The sequence below is a fragment of the Pseudonaja textilis genome, chromosome 1, assembly GCF_049901715.1.
Source record: "Pseudonaja textilis isolate UNSWEBS1 chromosome 1, rPseTex1.2, whole genome shotgun sequence".
Lineage (NCBI taxonomy): Eukaryota > Metazoa > Chordata > Lepidosauria > Squamata > Elapidae > Pseudonaja > Pseudonaja textilis.
The window spans coordinates 185,934,294-185,960,653 of record NC_141990.1 but is presented as its reverse complement, the minus strand read 5'-3'; the positions used below and the strand labels follow the sequence as shown (position 1 = coordinate 185,960,653).

Sequence of the window (26,360 nt, the reverse complement as noted above, 5' to 3'; positions counted from 1 at the left end):
ATAAACAGATATGGATTTTTCAGAAAAGTTTCCACTTTATGCCAGGTTCCATGTTGGAGAACTGGACCCAATTTACCAAATGAAATAAACAAGTTGGTCATGCTAATTTTATAGAAATATATATTTGGCCAATTGCCAAAAGTAATTAACAAAGATATTTGACTACAAAAGTATGTATAACTAATATAGTTTAAATATTAATTACACACAACTCTGGAAGGAAAAAAGGGTTCCACCGGAAGGCATGGTTATAAAATAAATAATAGATTGTACAGAGATGGGCAGGCTAACAGTGAAAATAAAAGACAGAGAAGGTTCAATTTATTATAGGGCCTGGTATGCCTGGTATGAGTGGTTTAGAAATAAAAAGAAAAGAAAATGGCAATTAGGAAAAGAATGAGGGAATATGTAAATATACCCTGGAGAAGATTGAGATGTAAGGATAAAAGATATTGATTTATAGTAAGAGTAAGATGTAATGGTAAAGGAATAAATAAATACATATACTGAAAAATGTGAGGAGATGCAAAAGATGTCTTGATGTTGATAACAATGTATAAAGTTTTATTTTATGTTTTTAAAATTTGGAAACTTAATAAAATTTATTTAAAAAAATAAATATTAATTTCAAATTCAGAACACAGGAAAAAGATTTTTATTGGAACATTTGTAAGTATTTAAGATAGAGCAGCTCAATGGACTACACCTTTTTTATTTTTGGTTTCTTTGTATCATTTAAAGACACTGAACACATACTTTTAAAAATGACCAAAGAACTAAGCAGCATCTGAAAAACACTGAAAAATTGTAAGTATTAATCACATAACGTAGATTTCTATTGTGCAATTTCATTCTTGGGAGCAAATGTTGATGCCTTCTGCTAGTAAGAGGGGAAAGTTTATTTTCACTGACTCCCATATTTCTGTTCAATACAGAAGTCTCTTCAAACCCTAGAACAGATTCTTGGGACATTTTATTGCATAAGATATAGGGAAGAATTAGGTAGCAACATTTTGTGATGTTCCTGCCATGGTATCTTTTGGGTTCTTCAAGACTTCAGTTAATTGTGTAGCTTGTGTCCAATTTTTAAATTATAATTTGGCCACTTTGATATGGATATATTATGTACTATATATTTTAATGGCATACACCAAATTTTTACTTGTATTTGCATTTGTATATTCTGGTTATAGTCTAACTATTTCTTTTGAGTGATAATGCTATTTTAATGCTATTTTAACTGCTGACTTCCATACAGAGTAAAAATAGCATATACTAATGTCTCTGAGATAGTTAAATATGCCAGAGGGGGAAAAGTTATTTTTATATTAATATTCAAGACACCTAAGCTCATTCAGCAAAGTAGGCATACAGGAAGCTGTCCTATAGCAGCCTAAATATATGAAATAATATTGCTTTGTCAGATGGGAGCTATAATAGTCTCATCCCTGGAACAATCATTGTTAATATAAATTCAAAATATATTTTGGTATGGTTTCAATTTGCTCCAAGATGCCACTTTCTGTCTTGTCAAAATGACTGGGGATCAAAAGGACTGAGATTTATAACCTCAAAACTGACAAAACCAATGTGCTAAATATTTACAGTCAGAGAGTTGCTAAATCTCCAGAATCTTTTAAATTAAAAAATATTGCCCATTCTGATAAAATTGCTTACAATGGCTACAAGTAAAGATGGTGGACATTAAGTTTTATCGCAAGCACCTGAGGAACTGTTCACATGCAATACAAAATGTTCTTTTATTCTCCTAAATTACTGACGCTGGCAAATTAAAATGAAGTGGCTACATATGGCAGAAACAATCTTCACATTTACAAATACCCTGAAATATCACTAAATCATAAAAACGAAAGCTGTGGGTTATATATTATGAATGTTGCCTAATGCATTCCCAGCTCAGTTATTTGTTATAAATTTGTGTACAATGGACAAAATTGGCCATTTATTCTACTGCAGTGACTGGTTTCTGGACTTTTTATTATATCCCCAAATAAGATATACACAATTAACCTCTGAAGTGCTGAAAGAATCAGAAAGCCAACAATTTAGTTTCTTACATTTTACCCTTACATTTTTTTATCCATAAATATTAATATTTATTTTTTTCCTTCAACAATATGATACATTGCTGTTTTGGATAAAAATTAATATTCAATTCATCAAACAGATATTCAATATAAATTTATAACATTATCAAGAGGATTTATGAAAATATTTTTTTTAAAAGAATTCTATGAATTACCGTGTTCCTGAACATATTTTGCCAAAACTATGTGAAACATTTCAGCATCATTTTTCAGTATTAATGTTTTCTTTGGTGCTTCTTGGTATTTCACTGGCACAACCTTAGAGCTATGAGGGAATGGAATATTACTCACTATGATAGCTAGATTTCTTCTGCATGGCGGTAACAGGACAATCTTTATGAGCCAGAAGAAGCTGTTTTAGCTGTGCCACTTCATTTCTCAGCAGGGTGACTTCATTCTAAATTTTAAAAAAAAAGCAGCATTTTAGCTGTATTAAATTATGTGCATTTCAGTCTGAGGTTTACAAGGTCCCGAAAAGGCAAATAAAAGACACACCAGCACACACGTCCGGTATATATTAATACCAAAAAAATTAGTATTTATTAAAAGCAGGATATAAATTGAACAAATAACTGAAGTTTGTGGCCAGATAACTTCATTTCCATCCCTTTGTTACACAAAGCCACCCAGTCACTTCGAAGTGAGATGGGCTGTAAATAAATTTAATAAATAATAAACAAACAAATCACAGTGGGAATTCTTTCTTCCCTCATAGTATTATTCATATTTGCTAATTATCTTTTTTCTTCATTTTATCTATTTCCTCTAACCTCTATGACTGTACAATATCTTGCACATTGCCTTTTGTTATTTAAAATCCCCACTCCTTATCTTTTTGAAGATTTCATCACCTGCATTCAAGTACAGTATGGCTTTCCTGTTCTTCCCCTTTCTTCACATATTTGCTGTGTAGTGTTACACAGTAGTAGTGTGTAGTATACAATCCCATTACATTTAGTTTACTTATATGCTTCTCCTTGATATGCCCACTCTCATTTCACATAACAAAGTAGGAATAAACATTCCTTGTAGCAGACCATATGCTATCCACTACCTTTCTACCACAATGTTTATCTCTTAAAATATCCCCATCTATTTTAATAAATATTTTATCAAGCTAGAAGCTGCACTAATTGCTCTAGTGTTTGTCATTTATATATAAATTATAACTGATAACTCTGTTTTGTTTTGGCATGAGAAAATGCCATCTCTCCATGTTCCTTTTGGCAAAATAAAAGTCTAATATTCAGTGCAAATCATTCAATTTCTTAAACGAAATGGCACTGTCTGCATATCAAAATGCACATTCACTTTCTAAACCAACGAGGTTACAGATGAAGTCTTCATGCACATCACACACACACTTTTATTGAACCTTTCATAAATAAACCACATCATATTTTAAGATTTCTCCAATTACAAATCCTACAACTTGAAGCTTGATGATTTTTCAATGTTGTCATAGCATCCACTGGAGTATATTACCAAGTTATGATTCCTATCTTATTAGGAATCCAGAACCCAGATACTTTTATTCATAATTAAACAGATCCTATCATTTCCCTACATCTCTTAATGAACTTCATTCCACAAGGCTGAAAAACATTATTTGCATCTCTTACATCTTTCAATTTTCTCTCAGATTTCAGAGAGGCACCATTTTGATTTATTAGTTCATATTCCTCTTAATTTCAAGTTGTAATATTTCATGATCATCATCTGATGAACCCCATACTGATGTCCGCTGTTCATCATTAATTGAAGCTTACGCATAACTTGTTAGTAAGACAGTAAAATAGAAACGATGTAGACTAGGTTATCACTATTATTTGCACCCATGCCACATGCAGCACTCCTTGCTCACACTATTTTGGACTGTTATACCACAAGACAACAGAAACCTTGTTTTCTCATATTTGTGCTAATTTATGTAAGTTAGGATTTACAATCCACATACTGCCTTATGAGCCTACATATAATCGCCTGAATTAATAAGTATATTCAGTGAAGTGACACAACCAGAGGATATATATGTAACTACTGGTACAACCTGCCCCCCACCAACAATATCTAAATGGTAGACCAGAAGGTTATATTCAGAATGCATTTCCCCATTTAATTTAAAATAATCTGAAACTCTATTAAAGAATACTATATTCCTACTCCATATTACTCAAATTTTTAATTGTGTCCAACTAAAGCTACAGATCCAGGCTGCAAAGTTCAAATGACTCCTAGACGGCAGCAAAGTTAAGGATGTGCAAAACATTCTCTGCATAGACAATACAGTGTAAATCACTGGCAACTCATGTCAAAACGCACATATTTTATCTGAGCATGAACTTGAAGCACATTTCAGGCAGGACCTGTTCTGGAATAGGAACAGCAAGGAAAACAAAATAAGGCCTTCAGTGGCAGCACATGTGGTGTCAGCTAAGGGAGGTAATGGAAACAAATATGTTGGGAAGATTGGAGAGGAATGGGCAGGCTGGCGGAATTCAAATGTGACGAACTATGGGGAAGAAAGAAGAAAGGTACCGAGAAGATGACAAGATGAGCAGGCGATGTAAATGTAAACATGTCAGGGGAGTAAGAGAAGAAAGGTGCTGAATTTGGTAGGAAGGCAAGTACAATTGCCATGGAGGAAGAGAGAAAGGAGAGCAATACCACCATTGACCAATTGACCATATTAAATCCTTCTGGATTTTGTCTCAGCTGAAACTCCAAAAAAAGTTGTAGGTTTTGATTTGCATGTGCTTTCAAGTTGCAATGTCTTTGTTTTATGTACTAAACACACTTTCAGCATGCAATATTTGCTACCAATGGTGATTGTCTGGATTTTTGCAGTCCAGACCTGAGGTAGACCTAATTATGCAGCAGAATGAATAACACTGAGAAAGTAAAAAGGTAGTTTTGACCTATGACTTTGTGATCAGGTTATTTATCTATCAATAGATATCAACATATATCTCAGCCCTTATAAGTTATACATAGCTGGCTTTTTTTTTGTTCTAGTTTTAAGTAAAAAATTAATGCACAGATTTCCAGAACATTTCTGGACCCAAGGTTTTACTTCAGTATTGCAAGAGATAGTAAGGCTAGGACAAAAGCAGAGTTTTAATTTAATTTCTGTATACAGGTGAAACTCGAAAAATTAGAATATCGTGCAAAAGTTCATTTATTTCAGTAATGCAACTTTAAAGGTGAAACTAATATATGAGATAGACTCATTACATGCAAAGCAAGATAGTTCAAGCCGTGATTTGTCATAATTGTGATGATGATGGCTTACAGCTCATGAAAACCCCAAACCCACAATCTCAGAAAATTAGAATATTGTGAGCCATAATCATCTCAATTATGCCACATCATGGCTTGAACTATCTTGCTTTGCAGTAACGTGTCTATCTCATATATTAGGTTCACCTTTTAAGTTGCATTACTGAAATAAATGAACTTTTGCATGATATTCTAATTTTTCAAGTTTCACCTATAATTAAGAACTAAATTAAGTATAACTAAAATCATTTCTCTGTATGCATTTAATAATTATCTCCTTCTAGAAATTAGAAAGTATAATTTGATGAGAACGTTTAGGAAGCTTTAGGGCTTCAGGATATGTACCCTTGCGGTATGTCAAGTTGAACAAATTAATTTAAATCCAGGTATCATTGTCAACTATTCCTGAAATAACTGATATTTGTATTTTTACATTTAAATTATACATAATTATTTTAGTTATTATAAGCCACTTTGGGAATAATTTGTCCCAAAGGGCAAATTAAATCATTTAAAACAAATATACTATTTCAACAAACTTTTCAGAGCCAACACCTAAAATACCTAGATAATAAACCCCAAAATGTATAGTCTTGTCAATGTTGCCTGAATTCATAGGACAGCTTTTAAATTCAATAGGAAGAATTAGGACTGTAATCTTTCCTCCACTGCAACTGCTACAGAACTGAACTGAATATTCTAAATGTTATGAATTGTACCAGGAGTGGTGGGGATTTAGGCAGTCAAATATCCTACATGACCTGAGTATATGCCAAGAAAATGTCTTGGACTCCAGAATGTCCTCTACTAAAAGATTCTCATGCAGAATAATCTCTACTTGCTGCCTGGGAAATGGCAGAATCTCCCCCTACCCCCCCACCCTTTTCTTGCTCTTAGTTATGTAAACAGCCAGTTGGCAGGCTAACGGTAAGTGTGATAGATTCAAGAATATACATTAAATGAAGAAAAGAGGCAGGAAAACAGTTGGCTCCTTACTGCAATTTAATTGTTGAAGGTAGCAAAAAGTAGTTTTGTCAGCGGTTTCTCCCTTGTTAAATAGCTATTTGAATATATCAATCAGCTAGGCAGTAAGGAAAAACAGGAGTAACACCTGAGGCTGAGGGTCCCTGTAGGGCTTTTTTCCGCCCCTTTTGAAAATATTAATAGTAGTGAGCACGTATTATATAATTAACACAAGGGCAGCATTTTTCAGCTTTAAATGATGTTGAGTGAATTTGCAATTTTGAGTGCCATGGGCACAAGCACAGATTACTGTGGTACACTAAACCAGCTGCCACACCACATATGGTCATCAGGTGATTTCACCTCAAATTGCCTTATCTGCTTATTCATTTTTTTTTTTTTTGCAGAATAAACCTTAACCAAATTAACCTGGCTGTTCATCTGAGCCTGGAAGCAAAACAAAAGCGATTGAGATTTGTTAAAAAAATACTCTTCCCATTAATTTAGTTACTATTTTTCATAGTGGCTGTAATGATCCAGGATTCTTGACTCTGAAGAAACTGCTACAGCTGAATCATTGGAATGTCAGCCTCAGGAGACATTAAGCCAGGAATCACCTGAGGCGGATCACAGACAGGCCCTATCAGAACGTCTGGAGCAGTCAATTGATGAGATAGATTCCCCAGGCCCTTGGACTGGTGAGTAGAGTGGAAAGCAGAGGAAAAATACTCAATGAGATGCCTTTGCAAGCAAGAACAATCCTAATTAAAGATAGTTAGTCGCAGCCTCAATTAAAAAGCGACACTGAAACAAGTTTCTCTGTTGGAAGTATCCATCTGATCTGCTGCTCTGGTTTGTCAGTTCTGTGAATTGTGTAAAACAAACCTGAAACTTTGACCTTTGGACTGGATGACAAACCTGGTTTTCTGAACTTTGGGCTACATTTTGACTTTTCTTCTGCTTGCTGGAAGCAAAACTATTCAGGACAGTTGTCTTTCTCAAGAGATTATGCACTGATTTGTAAGCTGTTTATCTACTCAGCCTTGAGTAAATTGTTGTTTTCATGTAGCAACTGTGTGTGTGTGGCAGATATTAATATCAACTTTAAACAGAACTGGAGAGTGCAGTTAACCAATATCTTCTTACTTTTGCTAAATATGTGTTTGGATAGACTATATGGTTCATATTTTCAAAGGGCAAGAGAGGTGTTCATCAATATAGTAGTACTAGGTACTCATTGTTAATTGGTTCCAGGAGGCGTGACAAGAACTAAAACAACAAGTTCCAATTTTTCTCATAAGAAATAATGTAAATAAATTTAATGCATTTCCAAACCAAAGGCAATGCACATTTTAAGACAATATGTAAAATGATAGGTTTGTATTTCATTATGTGAGAAATAAACCTAAAAATGAATAAATACTTAGATTAAATAAAATAAAAACTTCACTTTACCTGTGCTGATGAGAAATAAGTGCAAAAATGCACAAAATAACAATAGAAACGAAGATAAAACTGCATGGGGATGTGCAAAGGGCGAGAGTTACCGTGTGACTAAAGCATTACCCTTTGTTTTGGCTGGAAAGGGTAGAGAGTCATGAGGCAACTGACAATGACAAGTTTTAGCTTACGTATTAAGTACCAAACAAATGAAAAGTACCAGGATAAAATTTTCTTCTCAAAATATGTTGAGTATCAAATTCAACGAGTTTAAAAGCAGTCAAGTACCAAGGTATGACTTTATTTGTATGCTTATGAATACAGTGCTGGAGGTCTCAGCCTCAAAGACAGAAATAATTATATACTGTGTGTTTGAAATCCAAGTAAGCCAGAATGTTAATACCCTTTAATCAAAGTATCTATTTGATATTTTAAACATTTCATTTCCAAAAGTATGTAATTTTCTGATGTCCCAGTCCCATCGTTTTATGTTTGGACCAGTATTTCTTATTTTAAATAGAACCCAGAATAATTAATCAAATTACCGTATTTTTCGCTCCGTAAGAAACCCCTCCCCCTAAGTCCTTTGCGGTCCTTTGGTAAATAGTAGCCAAGCCGTGGTGGCGGAGTCCTCTTACAGTGCTGAACCCCACTTCTTCTGTCTTTGTCATTGCCTACCTCTTCTGTTTCTTTTCCGCAGTGCAGGAGTCAATAGGCAGAGCTGGCACATGAGAAGGTATCTATCTGTGGTCCTCTCGGGCTCCCCTCCTGTCCTCACTACACTGCTGCTCCAATTTTTTTTGCTTGTTTTCTTCTTCTAAACCTAGGTGTGTCTTATGGTCCAACGTGTCTTATTGAGCAAAAAATACGGTAATTGTCAAGGTTCCGAGTAATGAACCCAACCAATTCAGCACTCTGAGACTTTTAGCTTTCTCAAAGAACTGCTTTATTGAGTACATCATTTCAGCATGGTTGAAAAACAAACCAGCTCTGGCTAATGTTAATGTCTGGTCTGACATTCCAGGCTCACTCCTCCCACCAAAATGTGTCAAGATGAGAAATGCAGAAAAAGGCTGCAACAGGCCCAATCCATTTCAAAGTTCAAAAAACATTAATATTACAGTTGACATCTTTTAGCTTTCACAACAATAAAAAATCTATGTACATAGTATTTGTATTTTCCAATTACAGGCTTTTAATTATATTCCTGAGTCTGTTTATTCTGTAGAATTGGCAAAGTAAAAAAAAAGTCCTGAACTTTTGCATTATTTCAGAGTCAGCATACTGTGGAAGACTGAATTTATTATATTTGATACTGAATGTAAGTAATTGCAGATCATCATTGCTTATCCTGATCAGTTCTGCAAACTTGTGAAGTAAAGAATTACAGAAATCCAGGATTAATGTTTCTGTATAAAGCATGGTTTAATTATTTCGTTGACATTTAATTTCTTGACTATACCAGTTTTGCTGATAGCAGAATGCAAATTATGTATTTCTTTTATATATCTATTAATATGAAGGTAATTCCTGAGAATGTGAAAAAATAGTTTCACCTAACTACAGTTCTAAGTAGGAAAAGTTGTTAACATGAGCAGAAACCTCTATTAGGTCACATCATTACTTATCAACCATCCCCTCCCACTTGTGACTGTATGAATGTAACTTTGTCACTTGTATCCTTACGATCTATATTGACTGTTTCCTAGTATGATTTGATTGCTTATTGTATCCTATGACTATCATTAAGTGTTGTACCTTATGATTCTTTACTCTTGACTAATGTATCTTTTCTTTTATGTATACTGAGAGTATTTGCACCAAGACAAATTCCTTCTGTGTTCAATCACACTTGGCCAATAAAGAATTCAATTCAATTCAATTCAATTCAATTCTAGATAGGTGTGGCCTATTGAGATATATCATTCACCTCCAAATTGTCTTAGATAGCTTTCTGGGTAAAAGTGAAAAAGACTGTTTTTACCATAAATCTATATATTACCATCTCACAGGTGTATTTATTTAATTGCTAAAAGAACCATGAAACAATAAACTCATGAATTTTGACCAATGTTACTGGGGCTCAACAAGATTATATGTATACAAAATTTTGTAATACTTTAAGAGTTTTGAGCTTCCCTAAAATTTGAAAATTTAGTAAGATCCTGGTATCTGAAGTTATTCTAGGTCTATTGTATTGCTAGATGATACTCTCCACTAATTATATTTGTTGGGCAAACTAGTTTAGTTTAGTTTACTTTATTGTCATTGCATCTCACACAACGAAATCGAACACCATCTTCAGTGCACATCATGACCATGAAAGTAAACACAAACACACATCCTTCACACTCCACACATTGGACCGAAAACCCCCGACACTGCACCAACACTGCACTATACAGCAGAATTCAAAAGAGCTATCTTGCTAGTATCCCTCTATAAGTTCAGCATGCTATTGTTTTTTTTTTTTAAAATATACAGATAGTCCTCAACTTTTCTTAGCGACCATTTGAAGTTACAACAGCATGAAAAAACCCTGACTTATGACTGTTTTTCATATTTATGACCGCTGCAGAATCCCTATGGTCATTATGATCAAAATTTGGGCATTTGGTAATTGGCATGTATTTATGATGGTTGCAATGTCCCAGGATTGTGATCCCTTTTTGCGACCAGATTCATTTAACAATTGTGTTACTAACTTAACAGCAACGATTCACTTAAGTGTGGCAAGAAAGGTCATAAAATGGGACAAAGCTCACTTGCTTAGAAATGGAAATTTTGGGCTCAATTGTGGTTGGAAGTTGAGGACTATCTGTACAAGTTGCTTGAACTAGAGTGTTCTTAACAATGGTTATTGTTGCTGTTATACTACTGTTATTATTGTGCATTAATATTCAGAAATTTCTCAAGATGGATGATTGGTTTAAAAAGGTCTGACAAACTTTTTCCAGTAGTCCAACTGATAATATCCTTTTCATAATGCCCAAACAGACCAACTCCAAAAAATTATATTGAGTGGATATTTCAATAAATATTTTCTTCTGGTACCTTATAGAAAACTATTACAGTGTAAAGTCTCACAGTGTAAAACACCATAAAAAAATAAAAATCTATACTAGAAGTATGTCAACTTATTATAGCCTAATTTATCAATTAATGAGAACTAGAATAATAATCTTCTGAACAAAGCAGATGGGACCACCTTTTATGAGCCTAGCAATCAAAATGTGTAGAAAAAGACTGTAACTGCCATTTTCCATCTTGTCCTCTTCTACCTGCCTTTGTTACAGAAAAAAGGAAGTTGGCAATGGTTATCCAAGCTAAGCAAGACACCAATTGCTCATATTGTCTTCTGTTTCTGTAAAATTATGCTCAGCTACTTTACATCTACTCCTTTCTTATCAACTCAGTTCCGTTCCAACGATCAGGTCATTAACCAAAATGGTCACTAAGCGAACATGTGACAGAGAGAGAGAGGCTGTGAAGATTACTGATTGCTTCTGCCTTATTCAAATAAAGTTCTTGTATACCTATACCAGCATTATCACTCCAGCACGTGTTTTTGTCAGGCATATAAATTTGGTTGTGAGTGTGCACGTTAGTCTAAAAAATTTTTTTTTTATTGCCATATTTGGAAATAGCCACTAATTGAGGTTGTTACTGAACAAGTGCTGAATCTTTTATTAGATTCAGGACATATAATTTTTATTAGTCAGGGGTTTTAGTTTAGTATTCATTGCTACTATTTCAAGTTGTACTGAAATAAAATATGTAAAGATTAGGCTGGATGCAGATTTTACTATGCTTAATACACCAGAATAGATCCACTGAGATCACTGCTAGTTCAGATCACTAAGATAGATAAGCAACAGAGTAGCTCATTTCTAAAATTTTATGTTTATTGTTTTTAAAAAAAATACAATTTTTGATTTGACTAAACTTCTCAATAAGAAAACGTAAAATTTGCAAGTCAAAAAATCAAAATACCTGTAATTGACCATTTAGTGAGCTGAGGTCTTCTGCTTTTTTCTCCAAAGACTGGACCCAAACTTTTCTTTTTTGTCTGCACCTCGAAGCAGCTGCTCTGTTCCGCTCTAAGAACTTCCGTCTTTTTTCATCGGGATCTTCATTTGCTGCTCTTCTTCGCCGGCCTCCCGTATTTGGCGTTTGTGGTGCAGGCTGAGCAGGAGAGGCCTAGAGGTACCAGATTATCGGAGTTTGTTAGGGCAAGTGCTGCATACTTTTTGATATAGCCACTATAAATTTTAACATTTATTTTGTAAAGGATTCTAGGATTGTTATTAGTCACTCTGTTATTTGAATGTCATGTCACTTAACTGACACTTAAGAATGAGCATGCCTAAAACACTTAAGATATTGGGCAATGTGTGAAAGTAATGAAGTCACAGAAAATTTAAAAGTTGTCTACACAAAGCGAGAAGACAATTATTGTCTAATATATTCTCCAACCTAATATAGTTACACAAAGTCACAGTGGAATTCATTTTCATTCATTATCCTCTTCGCCCCAAGACAATAATAAATTTAAAACAGTTAGTCCCTTTTAATAATTTAAACAATACAGTCAAAAGATGAACAGAAGTACAATAATAAATGTTTAACAATAATAAATGCAACAATGTTGCACTTACAACCGTGATAAATGCAATGAAAAGCAGGTAAATTTAGATTAAATCACTAAGTCCATCTTCATTTCTCCACAAGTACAATAAACATATTCAACTATCTTACTTGCTTGTAATTTAGTTGACATATAAGAGCATCTGTCCTCTTCTTTTATCTAATTATATACCAAGATGAATTCGTCTCCTCTCCATATGTTTAAGACTGCAGTCAACAACCGGTGGTCTGCGGCCCACTGGTGGTCCGCAAGAAAATTTTGGTGGGCTGCAGAGAAATGTCACCCCCAGAGCACCCCTCCAAAGCAATTAATACAGGCTGTGAAGAAACACAAGGCTGCACCACCCACATGGCCCACGGGAACCCTTCCCACCCACTCACTCCTTACCCAAGCAAACTTGCCTGCTAAATTGCTATTTTTCCTTTTTCTTTTTTTCTGCTGTGCCCAGAGATTTAGATTAGCTAGAAAGCAGGAAATGGTTGGATTTCTTGCTTTCTAGCTAGTCTTTAGAACTTTGGCTCTGCTTTTAAGCACAGCCGAACCTCCCTTAGGATTGAAGGTTTTATTATTCAGTGCAAACTCACGGCAAGCAAATTTTATGTGACAGTCTGAGCTAGCCGATGGCAGATAGATAGATCACTGAACAATTCTGTGAGCAACTCAATCTGCCTGCCTGCTTTGCCTGATTTTAGGTAAAAGTTGCTCTTTTTTAATTAAAAATTCAATATTTATATAAATATTTATATTTACATACAAGCCAAGCCTAACCAGTCACATGATCACCAAGCCACACCCACAAATTAGCCTATGCACACAGAACTGGATAGTGGTCCCTGGGATTTTAAATTATGAGTTTGGTGGTCCCTGAGGTCCAAAGGTTGGCCACCCCTGGTTTAAGACACATAGCATAAAAGAATTGTTAATAATTTTTTTGATGTTAATACTCCGTCAGAAGCTAAGTTTCCTACCGGTGTTTCAGTAGTAGATGTGGCGGGCTGTTGTAGTGATTGTGGTCGGGCTTCCTCTGACTGAGTTCGAACTAGTCCACTTGTTTGTCCCTTAGCAGTATCTCCGTTTGTTACCTGAGAATGCGTCAGTGCAGCTTTTAATCTCTAAAGAGAGGGAGACAAAAATCCATACACACTCCATTTACTCAATGATGAAGGATGCCCTGCAACAAAAGGCATAATCAGCAATTTTAAAAAAATGTAAAGTTATGTTTACCCACATTTTTATCCAATTCTATTATAACTTGCTGCCACATTTCAGAGAATTTCATGAGATCACTGAATTCCCCAAACAGGCTTTTCTAAGATCAGAGATTTTGATGAAAAAGCCCTCGCATACAAGCAGAATTCTTTTCACTCAGCACTGCAAACAATCCATAAACAGCCTCCTACCAACCATTCTGCCATTGGTATATTAACCTTAAGACAATATACACGTACCCATAATCATATTACAAATTATGTTACAGCGTAACAGGCTTACTCGAGACCTCTTACTAAATTTATTAAACTTAACGGAGGTCTCCATCATTACACTGCGCTAGAGATATAGTAATATATTGGCAGAGTAAAATCAAACATGCTAATGTACAAGATATTCACTCAAAATGGACTTATAGTTTCTGCTAGAAGAGCAGGTAGCAGCTGTGGCTAGGACGGTCTTTGCACACACCTCTGGGTTGTGTGCCTGTGATGACCCAGGGTGGGATACAAAACAAACACAGTCACAGAAAACAGGTGAAGCCCCTTTTATTCCTTCACTTTGCTTCCAAGTTCCAAATATTTTTGACGAAAGACAAAAAGAACTCGCACACAAACAGTTACACAAAGAAGGGAAAAAGCAACACAAACCAGGCAAGATAAGGGCTAGAGGATGTCCACAGGTAACACACACTGGGAAGGATGCCAAACTCAGAGAGGAACTATAAACTAGAGATATTTATACGCTTTGTTTCCAGCATTTGCCAGTACGCAGATCCAAACTCTTATTCAGTTGTCACACCTGCAGCCCATGAAGAGGATCAAGGCCCTCTTCTCCCGAGGAGACCACATCTCTCCCTTATCCTCTCCACCCTGCTTGCCCTAGGATGGAGAGGGGATGGGTCTGGGTCCTCCTCTGACTGCTCAGCCGGCCTCTGCCCTTCCCCAGCCTCCTCCACAACCTCCGGAGCCACACTTCCACTCCCTGTCAGCTGTTCCTCCTCTCCCTTAGAGTCAGTCTGCAACCGGGGCATGACAATGCCCGCTGAACACATTCTTAAACTGGGAGATGTTGCAAAGTCACTCATGACCTTGTGACCTTTTGACTGGATTCCTGTAATGTGCTCTATATAGGGGGAGTGCCTTTGGAAAATATTTGAAAGCATCAACCAGTGAAAACTATGGCCTCGACAGATGTTTGACACATAATATCAATACTATGTGAGCTGTATTGGTGGCTAGAGTATTTCCGGATACAATTCAAGGTGCTGGTTGTCACTTTTAAAGCCCTTCACAACCAAATTACCTTTGGGACTATCTTCTTCTAGCTGTTTCTACCCATCTAATTCAGTATGGCTAATAGGACATTTATGGGTCCTATCAGCCAAGGAAGGTTGACTGGTGGAGATTAGGAGACATGCTGTCTCTGCCATAGCCCCTGCCCTCTGGAACATTCTATCTTCAGAAATCAGGATGACCCCAACTCTACTAGCCTTTTGTAAAGCTGTGAAGATCTATTAAGGTTTGGACCGCAAATGTGTTAAAGATCCCGCTTCTTGGCTATCTTAACCTCAATAGTAATAATTTTATTTGGCAACCATATATATATATTTATTCTCTATTGTTTTATTATGTGTTTATGATGTACATTGCCCAGTGTCACTGGTTGGGATGAGCGGCTATAGAAAATTACTAACTGCACAAACAAATAAAATACATTCGCAATACATCTGAAATAGTAACTGCTATTTAATAGTAAACAATAAAGGTGTTTGCAAAAAAATGCCTCTATCATTGAAAATTAATCCCTATTACATCTTCCTGAATTGGTTGCACTAGATCACTCCATCATGAGTTCACAGAAACAGTATTATTGTGAAAACAATTTATGAAAAAGTCAGATCCATATTTCATATCTGCCACAAAGCCTCATCAGAGTAATAACCTTCCTTCTCCTGGGTGTTATCTTACCATCTGCTACTCTATTACTTATCTTTATTTTGCAACTAATTAACAGCATAATCTTCTAAATTCAGCAAGTTAATTATCATTATTGTGGTCTTTGCAGCATCATCAGTCCTCCTGAAGTCTTTTCTCCCCCTCCCCCTCTGAGAATGTATAAAAATGAACTTAAGAAAAGGTCTGCTTCTTTACAGCAGGCTCATTAGGTGTTTGCTGATTAGCTTGGCATGCAGAGAGGCAGGTCAGAAGAATTCCACTGAATATAAGGTCCCATGTGGAGCTTAACCAAGTTAATGTGAGTTTCTGAACATTTGCCAAGCTACCCTCTGTCAATTCTCTGTAGTAACCCCTGCGGAAAACCTACAGGCTACCCACTATACACCAGATATCTCTCAGTTTGCCACAAAACGTTGCAGAGTTCTGGGGAATGCCACTTAAGAAGAAAAATGTTTTTCTATCACAATAATTCTAATTAAGACACCTTATTTGTTACCTCTTTCTTTTCCACAATAAATGTTAACTCTTTATTTGCTACAATTCTGCCATTTCAGAAACCATGATTATGCTTTATAACTCATTTGAGGACATTTGTATATTATTACTTCTAAAGCACCATCATTTTAGGTGGCAATTTTAAAAACTTAAATGCGTAGTGTCTCAAGGAGTTTACAGTATAAAGTTTAAAAGCATTTATATTTGTCCAGGCTTAGTTACAATATTCAGCTTGGTTGCTAATACTTTCTAATTTTACATTTTTCTACTTAATTAAAAATATAGATTTATCCCTAACACTAATTTGCTCACAGACTCTTCCAGTGCACAATTATATAAATGTAAACAGGCTTCTAGAAGCTTTACTTGTAACAGATTTTATTAAATAATAAATATTTTGAAATATTCTTTTCTAAATTCAAGTAACAACTCTAAAGTGGCACAAATGTTTTAGTGGCAATTTTTTTGCATCAGGTTTTCACTATAATATTAATTTTTCAAGTAGCAAGGGCCACTAATCTAAAAAAAATCAAAAGCTGCTTCAAGTTTATTATTAAAACTAATATTCTACTGTTTCCTAACATTCTCGCTGTTGAAACCTAATTTAACATTACACATCTGATTTATATTTATGTTTATATTTTGTCTTGCATCCTAATAGGGTTAAGTTAATTGGATCAAGCTAGTTAACAACAATGTAAAAATGTTAAACAGAATAAAAATAACACTTAAAATATTTAAACATACAATACAGCATTATACTCAAAGCAAAATAAACCTTGAACAGTTCAAAAAGACAAAATGATCTTGGACTTTTATTAGTTTAAAAAAATTCAAAAGAGTTCACTGATGAAATGTGTCTTAATTCCTTAAATTGGAGAAAATGGGAAGCAAAGTGGGATCTCAATTTTTGTAATAATGCAGGAGATTTTCTCCCATATACACTTATAGAGAGCCACCCTTAAAGAGACCCCAGTTATATATTTTATAATCCAGATAACCTCGTGTAATAACAAATGTTATTTTCAATAATCAGATTATAAACTGTTAGAAAAGAATGGCTTTTTGTATTTGAAAAATGAGAACCAGTATTAGTTTTTTCACCAATATGTGAAGCTTTCATAAAGCTGCATCTGTGAAAAGTTCAGTGCAAGGCCTTTCAAACTCTTCTTCACTGAAGACACTTGGGCTAGAATTACAATTGAAGTCTAGCAACTTCCAGCTTTGGAAATGTTTACAGAAGAACTATTTTCTGAGCACTAAGAGCAGGAGCTTAAAGTAGGCATGCAGTGAGAATCATACTTCCAAATGGTTTGCACATCCCTACTAATTAAGACCAGTGTGTTAATGCTGAAGTCTGACCATAGCAGAAGCAGATGCATCACAGCTGGGCAACAACACTCTTGGCCAAAATTGATGGCTGAACATTTAAGAAAAAGCCTGGATTCAGGGGGATTCCCAATTCAACTCATGATTTAAAGACTCTGCAGATGCCTTCATGTGTAATAATAAAGCTTTAGTGTCAACATTTAAATCCCCCCACTTAACTAAAGCAAAAAGGGGAAAAAATAAATTGAGATATTTAGGCTGCAATGAATAATCTCTAGAATATTATCCTAGCAGTCATATATTTGATAAATTCATGCCCTTGATGAAAGTTCCTTAAACTTTGGCAGAAATTTAGACCAGCTTGTGAGAAGAATGGGGAAAAACCTATTGGAACTGATAGGCAGGATTGCTCTGGCAGCCTTTTTGGATGTGGCATCATGGCTTATTTTTGTTTTTAATTTTGTACACTTCAAACTTCATAAAATATAAATTGCTGTAACATTTCTTTTTTAAAAAACAGCATTCTGATGGGTATTTATACATCTGGGAATTGTTGCATAGAATACAAAAGTATTTTGAAAATTTAATAGCAAATTATTCTGAATTTTTATACACACACACACACACACACACACACACAGCTCAAAAAAAATAAAGGGAACACTTAGACAACACAATGTAACTCCAAGTCAATCACATTTCTGTGAAATCAAACTGTCCACTTAGGTAGCAACTCTGATTGACAATCAATTTCACATGCTGTTGTGCAAATGGAATAGACAACAGGTAGAAAGCATAGGCAGTTAGCAAGACATCCCCAATAAAGGAGTGGTTCTCAGTTCCTATGCTTTCTGGCTAATGGTTTGGTCACTTTTGAATGCTGGCGGTGCTGTCGCTCTAGTGGTAGCATGAGACGGAGTCTACAACCCACACAAGTGGCTCAGGTAGTGCAGCTCATCCAGGATAGCACATCAATGTGAGCTGTGGCAAGGTTTGCTGTGTCTGTCAGCGTAGTGTCCAGAGCATGGAGGTGCTACCATGAGACAGGCCAGTACATCAGGAGATGTGGAAAAGGCCGTAGGAGGGCAACAACCCAGCATCAGGACCACTACCTCCACCTTTGTGCAAGGAGGGACAGGAGGACCACTGCCAGAGTCCTGCAAAATGACCTCCAGCAGGCCACAGATGTGCATGTGGCTGCTCAAATGGTCAGAAACAGACTCCATGAGGGTGGTATGAGGGCCCAACGTCCACAGGTGGGGGTTGTGCTTACAGCCCAACACCATGCAGGACATTTGGCATTTGCCAGAAAACACCAAGATTGGCAAATTCGCCACTGGTGCCCTGTGCTCTTCACAGATGAAAGCAGGTTCACACTGAGCACATGTGACAGACGTGACAGGGTCTGGAGACACCATGGAGAACTTTCTGCTGCCTGCAACATCCTCCAGCATGACTGGTTTGGCAGTGAGTCAGTAATGGTGTGGGGTGGCATTTCTTTAGGGGGCCGCACAGTCCTCCATGTGCTCGCCAGAGGTAGCCTGGCTGCCATTAGCTACCAAGATGAGATCCTCAGACCCCTTGTGAGACCATATGCTGGGGTGGTTGGCCCTGGGTTCCTCCTAATGCAAGACACTGCTAGACCTCAGGTGGCTGGAGTGTGTCAGAAGTTCCTGCAAGACAAAGGCATTGATGCTATGGCCTGGCCTTCCTGTTCCCCAGACCTAAATCCAATCGAGCACACCTGGGACATTATGTCTCGCTCCATCCACCAACGCCATGTTGTACCACAGACTGTCCAGGAGTTGGGGGATGCTTTAGTCCAGGTATGGGAGGAGATCCTTCAGGAGACCACCCACCACCACATCAGGAGTATGCCCAGGCATTGTAGAGAGGTCATACAGGCACGTGGAGGCCACACACACTACTGAGCCTCATTTTGATGTGTTTTAAGGACATTACATCAAAGTTGGATCAGCCTGCAGTGTTTTTTTCCACTTTAATTTTGAGTGTAACTCCAAATCCAGACCTCCATGGGTCGCTAAATTTGATTTCCATTTATAATTTTTGTGTGATTTTGTTGTCAGCACATTCAACTATATAATGAACGAAGTATTTAATAAGAATATTTCATTCATTCAGATCTAGGATGTCTTATTTTTGTGTTCCCTTTATTTTTTTGAGCAGTGTATAAATCAAGCATTCTTTACCACATGTGGCAATTAATTGCTGTTAATTAGTCAGTTTTGCATAATATACAATATTCAAGTTCATGAAATTCTTGTTAAGAAACCAGGACAGCAAATAAGATTCAACATCTTGTTTTGTTTTGACTAGCTGGAAAAATCACAAGTTACACATTTAGTCAATATTGAGTATTTACTCTTCCCAAGAGCAGCTATGTGAGAAAGATAACCTCAGTATTAGGTTATTTTTTGACCACCAGCCTTAAAAAACCATTTATTTTATAGCATTCCTTTGGGAAATATCACTGTTTTTATATACTTGAATGTATGAGTGATGATTATAATAAATATACAGTCACACGTATTGATAAACATTTATTTCAAGTTAGAAAAATTGTACAGATAGTCCTTGATTTATGACCACAATCGAGTTGTTAAGTGAGACAGTTCTTAAGTGAGTTTTGCCTCATTTTATTTTACCACTGATGTTAAGTGAATCACTGCAGTTATTAAGTTAGTAACACTGTTCTTAAAGGACTCTGGCTTCTCCAATGACTTTCCTTATCTGAAGTTCACAAAAGGTGATCATATAGAATAGAATAGAATTCTTTATTGGCCAATTGTGATTGGACACACAAGGAATTTGTCTTGGTGCAAATGCTCTCAGTGTACATAAAACAAAAGATACATTCGTCAAGAATCATCAGGTACTACACTTAATGATAATCATAGGGCACAATAAGCAATCAAATAGTCGGAAAAGTCAATATAAATCATAAGGATACAAGTGACAAAGTTACAATCATACAGTCACAAGTGGGAGGGGATGGGTGATGAGGAGTGATGAGAAGATTAATATGTCCCCAGGACACTGCAACTATTATAAATATAACGACTGTATTTTATCCTACTCTCATTTTGTTAGTTTAGAATTTTATTGGTAACATGTATTTGAACCTGTACGTTGATATGGCCTATAGGCTACTCTATCTATCTATCTATCTATCTATCTATCTATCTATCTATCTATCTATCTATCTATCTATCTATCTATCTATCTATCTATCATCTAAAATATGAATCAATTGCCAAACATTGAAATTTTGATCTTGTGACCATGGAGATGTTCCAATGGTCGTAAATGTGAAAAATGGGCATAAGCCACTTTTTTCAGTGCCATTTTAACTTTGAATGGTCATTAAAAGAATGGTTATAAGGCAAGGAAAATCTGTATATTGAGCTTATTTAGAAGCTTAGTCCTCAATGTGCTATTTTAAATTCTTTTAGCCCCTTTTAAATGTTTTTCTCTCCTAAGTTTCTTGGTTTGTGTGGGTTTTCCAATCAGGCAGAATCTAGAAGCATACTAATGGCCTCTCTGCTGTTTGTGTGTTGTGTAATTAGTCCTGTTATATAATAGAACACGCCTACTATTGTTACTATTATAGGTAAGTAGGAGCTTAAACAAATGTGCTGGTAAACTACTCCTGGTCAAGACATTTTATTCCCCTGCTTCCCACTTTTTAATATTCCGTAGGCCATGTTTTTAGCATTCATCTCCTTCACTCTTAGCATTTTAAAATATAAATCTGCATACATATTTTCAAACCTGCTTATTATCTTTCCCCTTGTGTATGGCCTGTATTGATTTGGCTACAAGAACCAAAGAACTATAATTGCTTATCATTATACACGCAATACAATTAAAGATTACAATAATTTATGCACAATGCAAAGTTAAGTAACAAAGGTTTGAATATATAACTTCAAAGGAACGTAACTTTCTAGTTTCTCATGAATAGTTTCATTTTTGTAAGTACAGTAGGCTACTAACTACAGTCACATTAATTACTCTGAAATTATATGGCTACCACTAAATTTTGCAGGAATCCCATCCACCGCAATCATTTCCAAATGTAATATCTCTGGTATTATAATCAAGTGATCAGTTCATAAAGAACATCTAAGTTTAGGAAAAGAATCCGTTATTCTGCAAACTATTTTTACAAAACATAGAAACTATGGAATTCAGTGCTATCGAGGGTGATGATGGCCACTACTTTCCACTTTCCAAATTTTTAAAAGGAGAATCGTGTATCAATGACTACAAGTCTTAAAGATTCAGAATGCCTTAAATACAAGCTACAGCAAAGCAATAACAGCAAAGAAAGTGTATTGGCCTCCAGTCCATATTTATCAATTTCCTGACTGCATCTATGTGCACACAACTCTAACCTAGCAGGCACTTACGTTTCAACTATATATATTCATGCAGCTGAGAAAAAACAGAAACTACAATATATTTTACCTCAAGTTATACAAATGTTGAGCTGGTCATGGAAATATTTGAGTTGAATTTGAATTTATTGTAGTCACTCACCAATGCACACTAACAAAAATAGATAAGAATTAACACTTTCTACACTAAAAACAAATAACAATAAAATGAACTCACAACAATGAATTGCTAAATCAGAAACATGTAACAGAACAATTGCCTCAACTATAATTTTAATTTTTAAACTAGCAATTTTTCAGCCACAGCAGTTGATAAAATTGTTATTTTTACCAGCGATTTTGAGGGGGCTTACATTAATTTTCTCCAAATGATGTAAATTACAATACAAAATTACATTTAAATATGTAAATTGTGATCCAGTTTTCATGCTTCCATCAACAAAATCTGGAAAATAATGAGTGGGATTCAGTGTTTGGACAAAACTTGGTGTGGTGTGTGTGTGTGTGTGTGTGTGTGTGTGTGTGTGTGTGAATTCATCTTGGACTGTCAACAGGTCAGTTTGTTCTGTGTCACTAATATGTTTTAATGCCCTGGAATTTTTCTTTAAATCTTCTACCTATGCCCCAAAGGTGCTTTTTCAAGAGACAACTGGACTTTCTGGTTTTTCTTTGAAGATATTTTCCTTCTTATCCAAGAAGCTTCTTTAGTTCTGGATAAGAAATGAAACGTCTTCAAAGAAAAACCAGAAAGTCCAGTTACCTTTTGAAAAAAACCTTTGGGAGAACCCTGACCTGGATGACTGAGAATCTCCATAGACATTTTCTACCTATGGGGACTTAGAAAATGCATTAGCTAACAAAGCAGCCAATAGAGGTTCTCTCCCTTCTGCTATGGGCTGAAATTAATGAAGGAAAAGAAAATAGGAAGGAGAATCGAGTTGGTAATTGGTAATTTAAACGTCTTGTTTTCTGAAACTTAAAAGCCCCCTGCATAATATAAAGACTTCCTCAGAACTTTCATTTCATTGGAAGTAAAAACAGAGCTGTTGATGATCTAAGAATCAGAAAGTAGCAGAAGACTTCAAATCAAAACATGATCAGCTTTGTACTGTTTATTAGTATTCACATACAGTTTTACGTCAGGGAAAATGATGCAGCACCTACCAATTTTGCCTCTGACTGCACCGGTTGTGGAGATGAGGGTCCTGGAATTCCTGGGATGCTAGGCACCATGGTGACAGGCCTGACAAGCTGTCCAACAGAGAGTCCGAGTTAAGAACAAATACAAACAAACTCTACTTCATAAGCAATTAGGATTTTCTACCTGTGTGAATGAATGAATATCCCCTTACTTTAACTATACCATAATGCTGCTCTACCTCAATGAGATTATTAAGATTTGACTCGGAGGATCTTTAATCCTATCTGCTGATATTAGGTAGGTGGTATCCAGGAAGAAGGACCCCTACCAAGAGCAGCAGTCTGTTCAGGAAATAACCTTTCCAGACGTGTTTATTTATTAATCAAATATGTGTGCTGATCCCTTGTGGTAGCTAACGAGATTACAAAAATACAATAAAGTATAAAAAACATAACAGTAAAATAAATACTGTTCAAACTTCCCCCTGAAAAGCCAGTCACCAGATTTTTATGGAAAGCAGACAATATGGGAGATGGAAAAATATCCAATGGGAGTTCCTTCCAGGGCTAGCTCTCAAAAACAGAGCTTGTTTTGTTAGTTCATAATAAGGTTTTTATCTGTTGAATTATTATTTATTAATTTAATATTACTATGATCACTTTTATTACTATTAGATTTACAACTCACTTTTTATTTTCTACAACTCAAGGCAGTTTACACAATGCCCTGCTTCCTATATTCTAATCCACAATCTCTCCCCCCCCCCCCCGTGAGGTGAGTGTGGCTGAGAATGATGACCCTCAAGTCCCCCAGCTGACTTTCATGACTAAAGGAGGATTGGAATTTATTGGTCCTCCTAGTCCAATCTACTCTTCAGCACAAAAAAATCCAGCATCTTCTCAGCAGATGGCTATCTAGACCTCGGTTTCACACCTTCAATACAGAGAAGCCCTGTCTCTTGAACATTTTGTGCAATTTCTTACTGGTTAATTGAAAACTAAGCTCCTACAGCTTAAGGCACAGCCTATTCCCTAAGAAGCAAAGATGAATCTTTCTCCTCCCCTATCCAGCTGGCTTCCACCTATCGTAAGTTATACTATCAAACATATCTCAGTAATATGGACTGCTACTTTTCACTTTTATTTATGGCTTCTGAAGATCCAGATATTCTTCTATATATTATTTATATATAATAAACCTGTATCCAGGCCTTTGGCTATGACCAATTATACAAAAGATTGATTAAAAATGTCAAAAAAATACCAAGCCTGAGCAGAATACTACAAGCAGGATATGCATCAGGGATGCCTGTAATACTGTTGATAATCTAGGTAGGGGGGATAGTTAGAGTAGATGTGCTACATCCTTCTTTGCCCAAATTAGTTTATATGAAGATTCTCCCTTTACTCCTACTGAGGAATGTCTTTCAGCCTTTTTTCTCCATAGGATCCGGATTTAGATCTAATTTCAGTTTCCCAGTATTAGTACAGTCTAATTATATGCTCCTTTCCTATCATCCTTATCGGTTTTGCCAGAGACAGATGTTCCCAATATAAGGATTCAGTGAGAGCGACTTGTCCAAACTTTGAAGGAAGGTATTGCATCATACAACAGACTTACAGGAACTGCAGTTGGTACGCGCACATTAGAATTTGTGATTGAAGCGGGAATAGCAACAGGCATGGTTTGTCCATTAGGAAGATGCAACAAAAGGGGGAAAGGGCCTGGCACCGGTCTAAGAAAAGAAGAAAAAAATAATTATAGCACTTATAATAGAAAAAATATTGCAATATTGCAATATTTCATTAGCCCTCGAAAAAGGTCTAGGGTGCTGAAACATTTTCTACTCAATCTCCAATGTTAGATTAATTTTAATTTGTAGTTTTGATTCTCTTTTTTAACACCAGGAAAAAATTATCATGAAGTTATTTTAAATTTTTGACCACAGATAAATTTTAAATTTTATTTCATAAATATTTGCAACAATCCTATACAATTATAGAAATTATTAAAATAAGGGTTTTTTTTTTAAAAAAAGAGATATAATCATCCTACAGTCTGAGTTTCACCATTTTAGCACTGTGAGATTTGTTTGAGGATCATTGGTATTGGTCATAAATTAGAAATGGTTTATGGAACACTGTAATATTATCTGATGGTTTTCTAGATGGTGGGATTAGTGGGGCCTTTCAGACCTGGAATGTCATTGTAAAGAAGCAGCAGCAGCAGCAGAACAGGAAGAAACAATCTGATCCAGATACGAAATTCTGCAATCTGAATTAAGTCCTTTGGTTTGCAAAAAAGACAAGAACCAGTAATGGAAGAAGAAATGTTTTTATCAATTCTTCTCTTCCATCAAAATACAATTAAAGAATCAGATTTCCAGACGGCACCCACAAAAAATGGCGGAATCAATGAATACACAATCTTCCTTTCAGCAAAAATACTTTAAGAGAGGAACTCTGGAGATAAGCCAGAGCTGTTATGTCTTACAAAATAAACATCAATATTTGTTTCCATCATGTCCTCCCTCCTTTAGTCATATAAAGCACCAAACTAAATAAGACTGTCAATTTTTATTTGAACATCTGGATTATTTTTTTTCCAACTTTTCAAACTCCCAGCTAGTCCTTGCCATTTTATTGAATGCTTTGAAGCTTATACCAGCAGTTGTGAAGATATATTTACAAGAGATAAGAACATTTTAGTAACTATTTAACACAACACTTACACTATTGGCCTATTGGAAGATGGAGCTTGTGTTATGACAGTGCTAGAAGTTGGTGAAGGTATGGCTTGCTGAATAATGACACTTGAGTCAGAACTTGCAAGCAACACATTAGGAACCTGTAGAGAAGCTGGGCGTACAATTGTGGAAGTAGGCTGGGCAGTTTGCTGCAGACACACTTCCTGCAAGAAACATGAAAGTTTCTCAATCTCCCAAGCCCCATTAGAATCAAAGATAAACAGAATTCTTCAAATATACTTAGGTTTCTTTTAAATTTTGCTCAAAAATGTTAAAATCCCTCAAATTCTTTTAGTTGTAACTTACTATCATTTCTTACATTAAGAACTACCATATGGATCTGGAATAGGCAACCTGCAGTCTTAAGGCCACATGCAACCCTTGGCCCGATTTCATGCAACCCTCAGCCTAATTTCAAAAGTTCTTCACAACTGATCAATTCAGACCCTTGGCAAGAATTTGTCCCTTCCCCAGCAGTTTGCTGTGAGAAAAGAAAGAGAGAAAGGGGGGCGGGGAAGCGTCAGAAGGAGATTATGAAAGAAAAAGTATGAGAAAAAAAGGGGAATTCTAGAAAGAGATTAAATGGGTCAATCAACTCACTTTTGCTCTGGTTTTCTCCATGA

At 35.8% G+C, this 26,360-nt stretch overlaps 1 protein-coding gene across 4 annotated transcripts in view; it reads right to left on the bottom strand.

Annotated features, from left to right (window-relative positions):
- Positions 1-26,360, bottom strand: part of ATF2 (activating transcription factor 2) — a 48,466-nt gene that overhangs the window by 4,304 nt on the left and 17,802 nt on the right. For all 4 annotated transcript variants that reach the window (XM_026697023.2, XM_087919906.1, XM_087919907.1 and 1 more), the window contains 6 exons: positions 25,723-25,901; positions 24,612-24,726; positions 23,015-23,101; positions 13,407-13,550; positions 11,784-11,990; positions 2,400-2,505 (listed from right to left, as the gene is read on the bottom strand). In XM_026697023.2, coding sequence (XP_026552808.1) covers positions 2,400-2,505; positions 11,784-11,990; positions 13,407-13,550; positions 23,015-23,101; positions 24,612-24,726; positions 25,723-25,901 — 838 coding nt within the window. The remainder of the gene's footprint in view (positions 1-2,399; positions 2,506-11,783; positions 11,991-13,406; positions 13,551-23,014; positions 23,102-24,611; positions 24,727-25,722; positions 25,902-26,360) is intronic.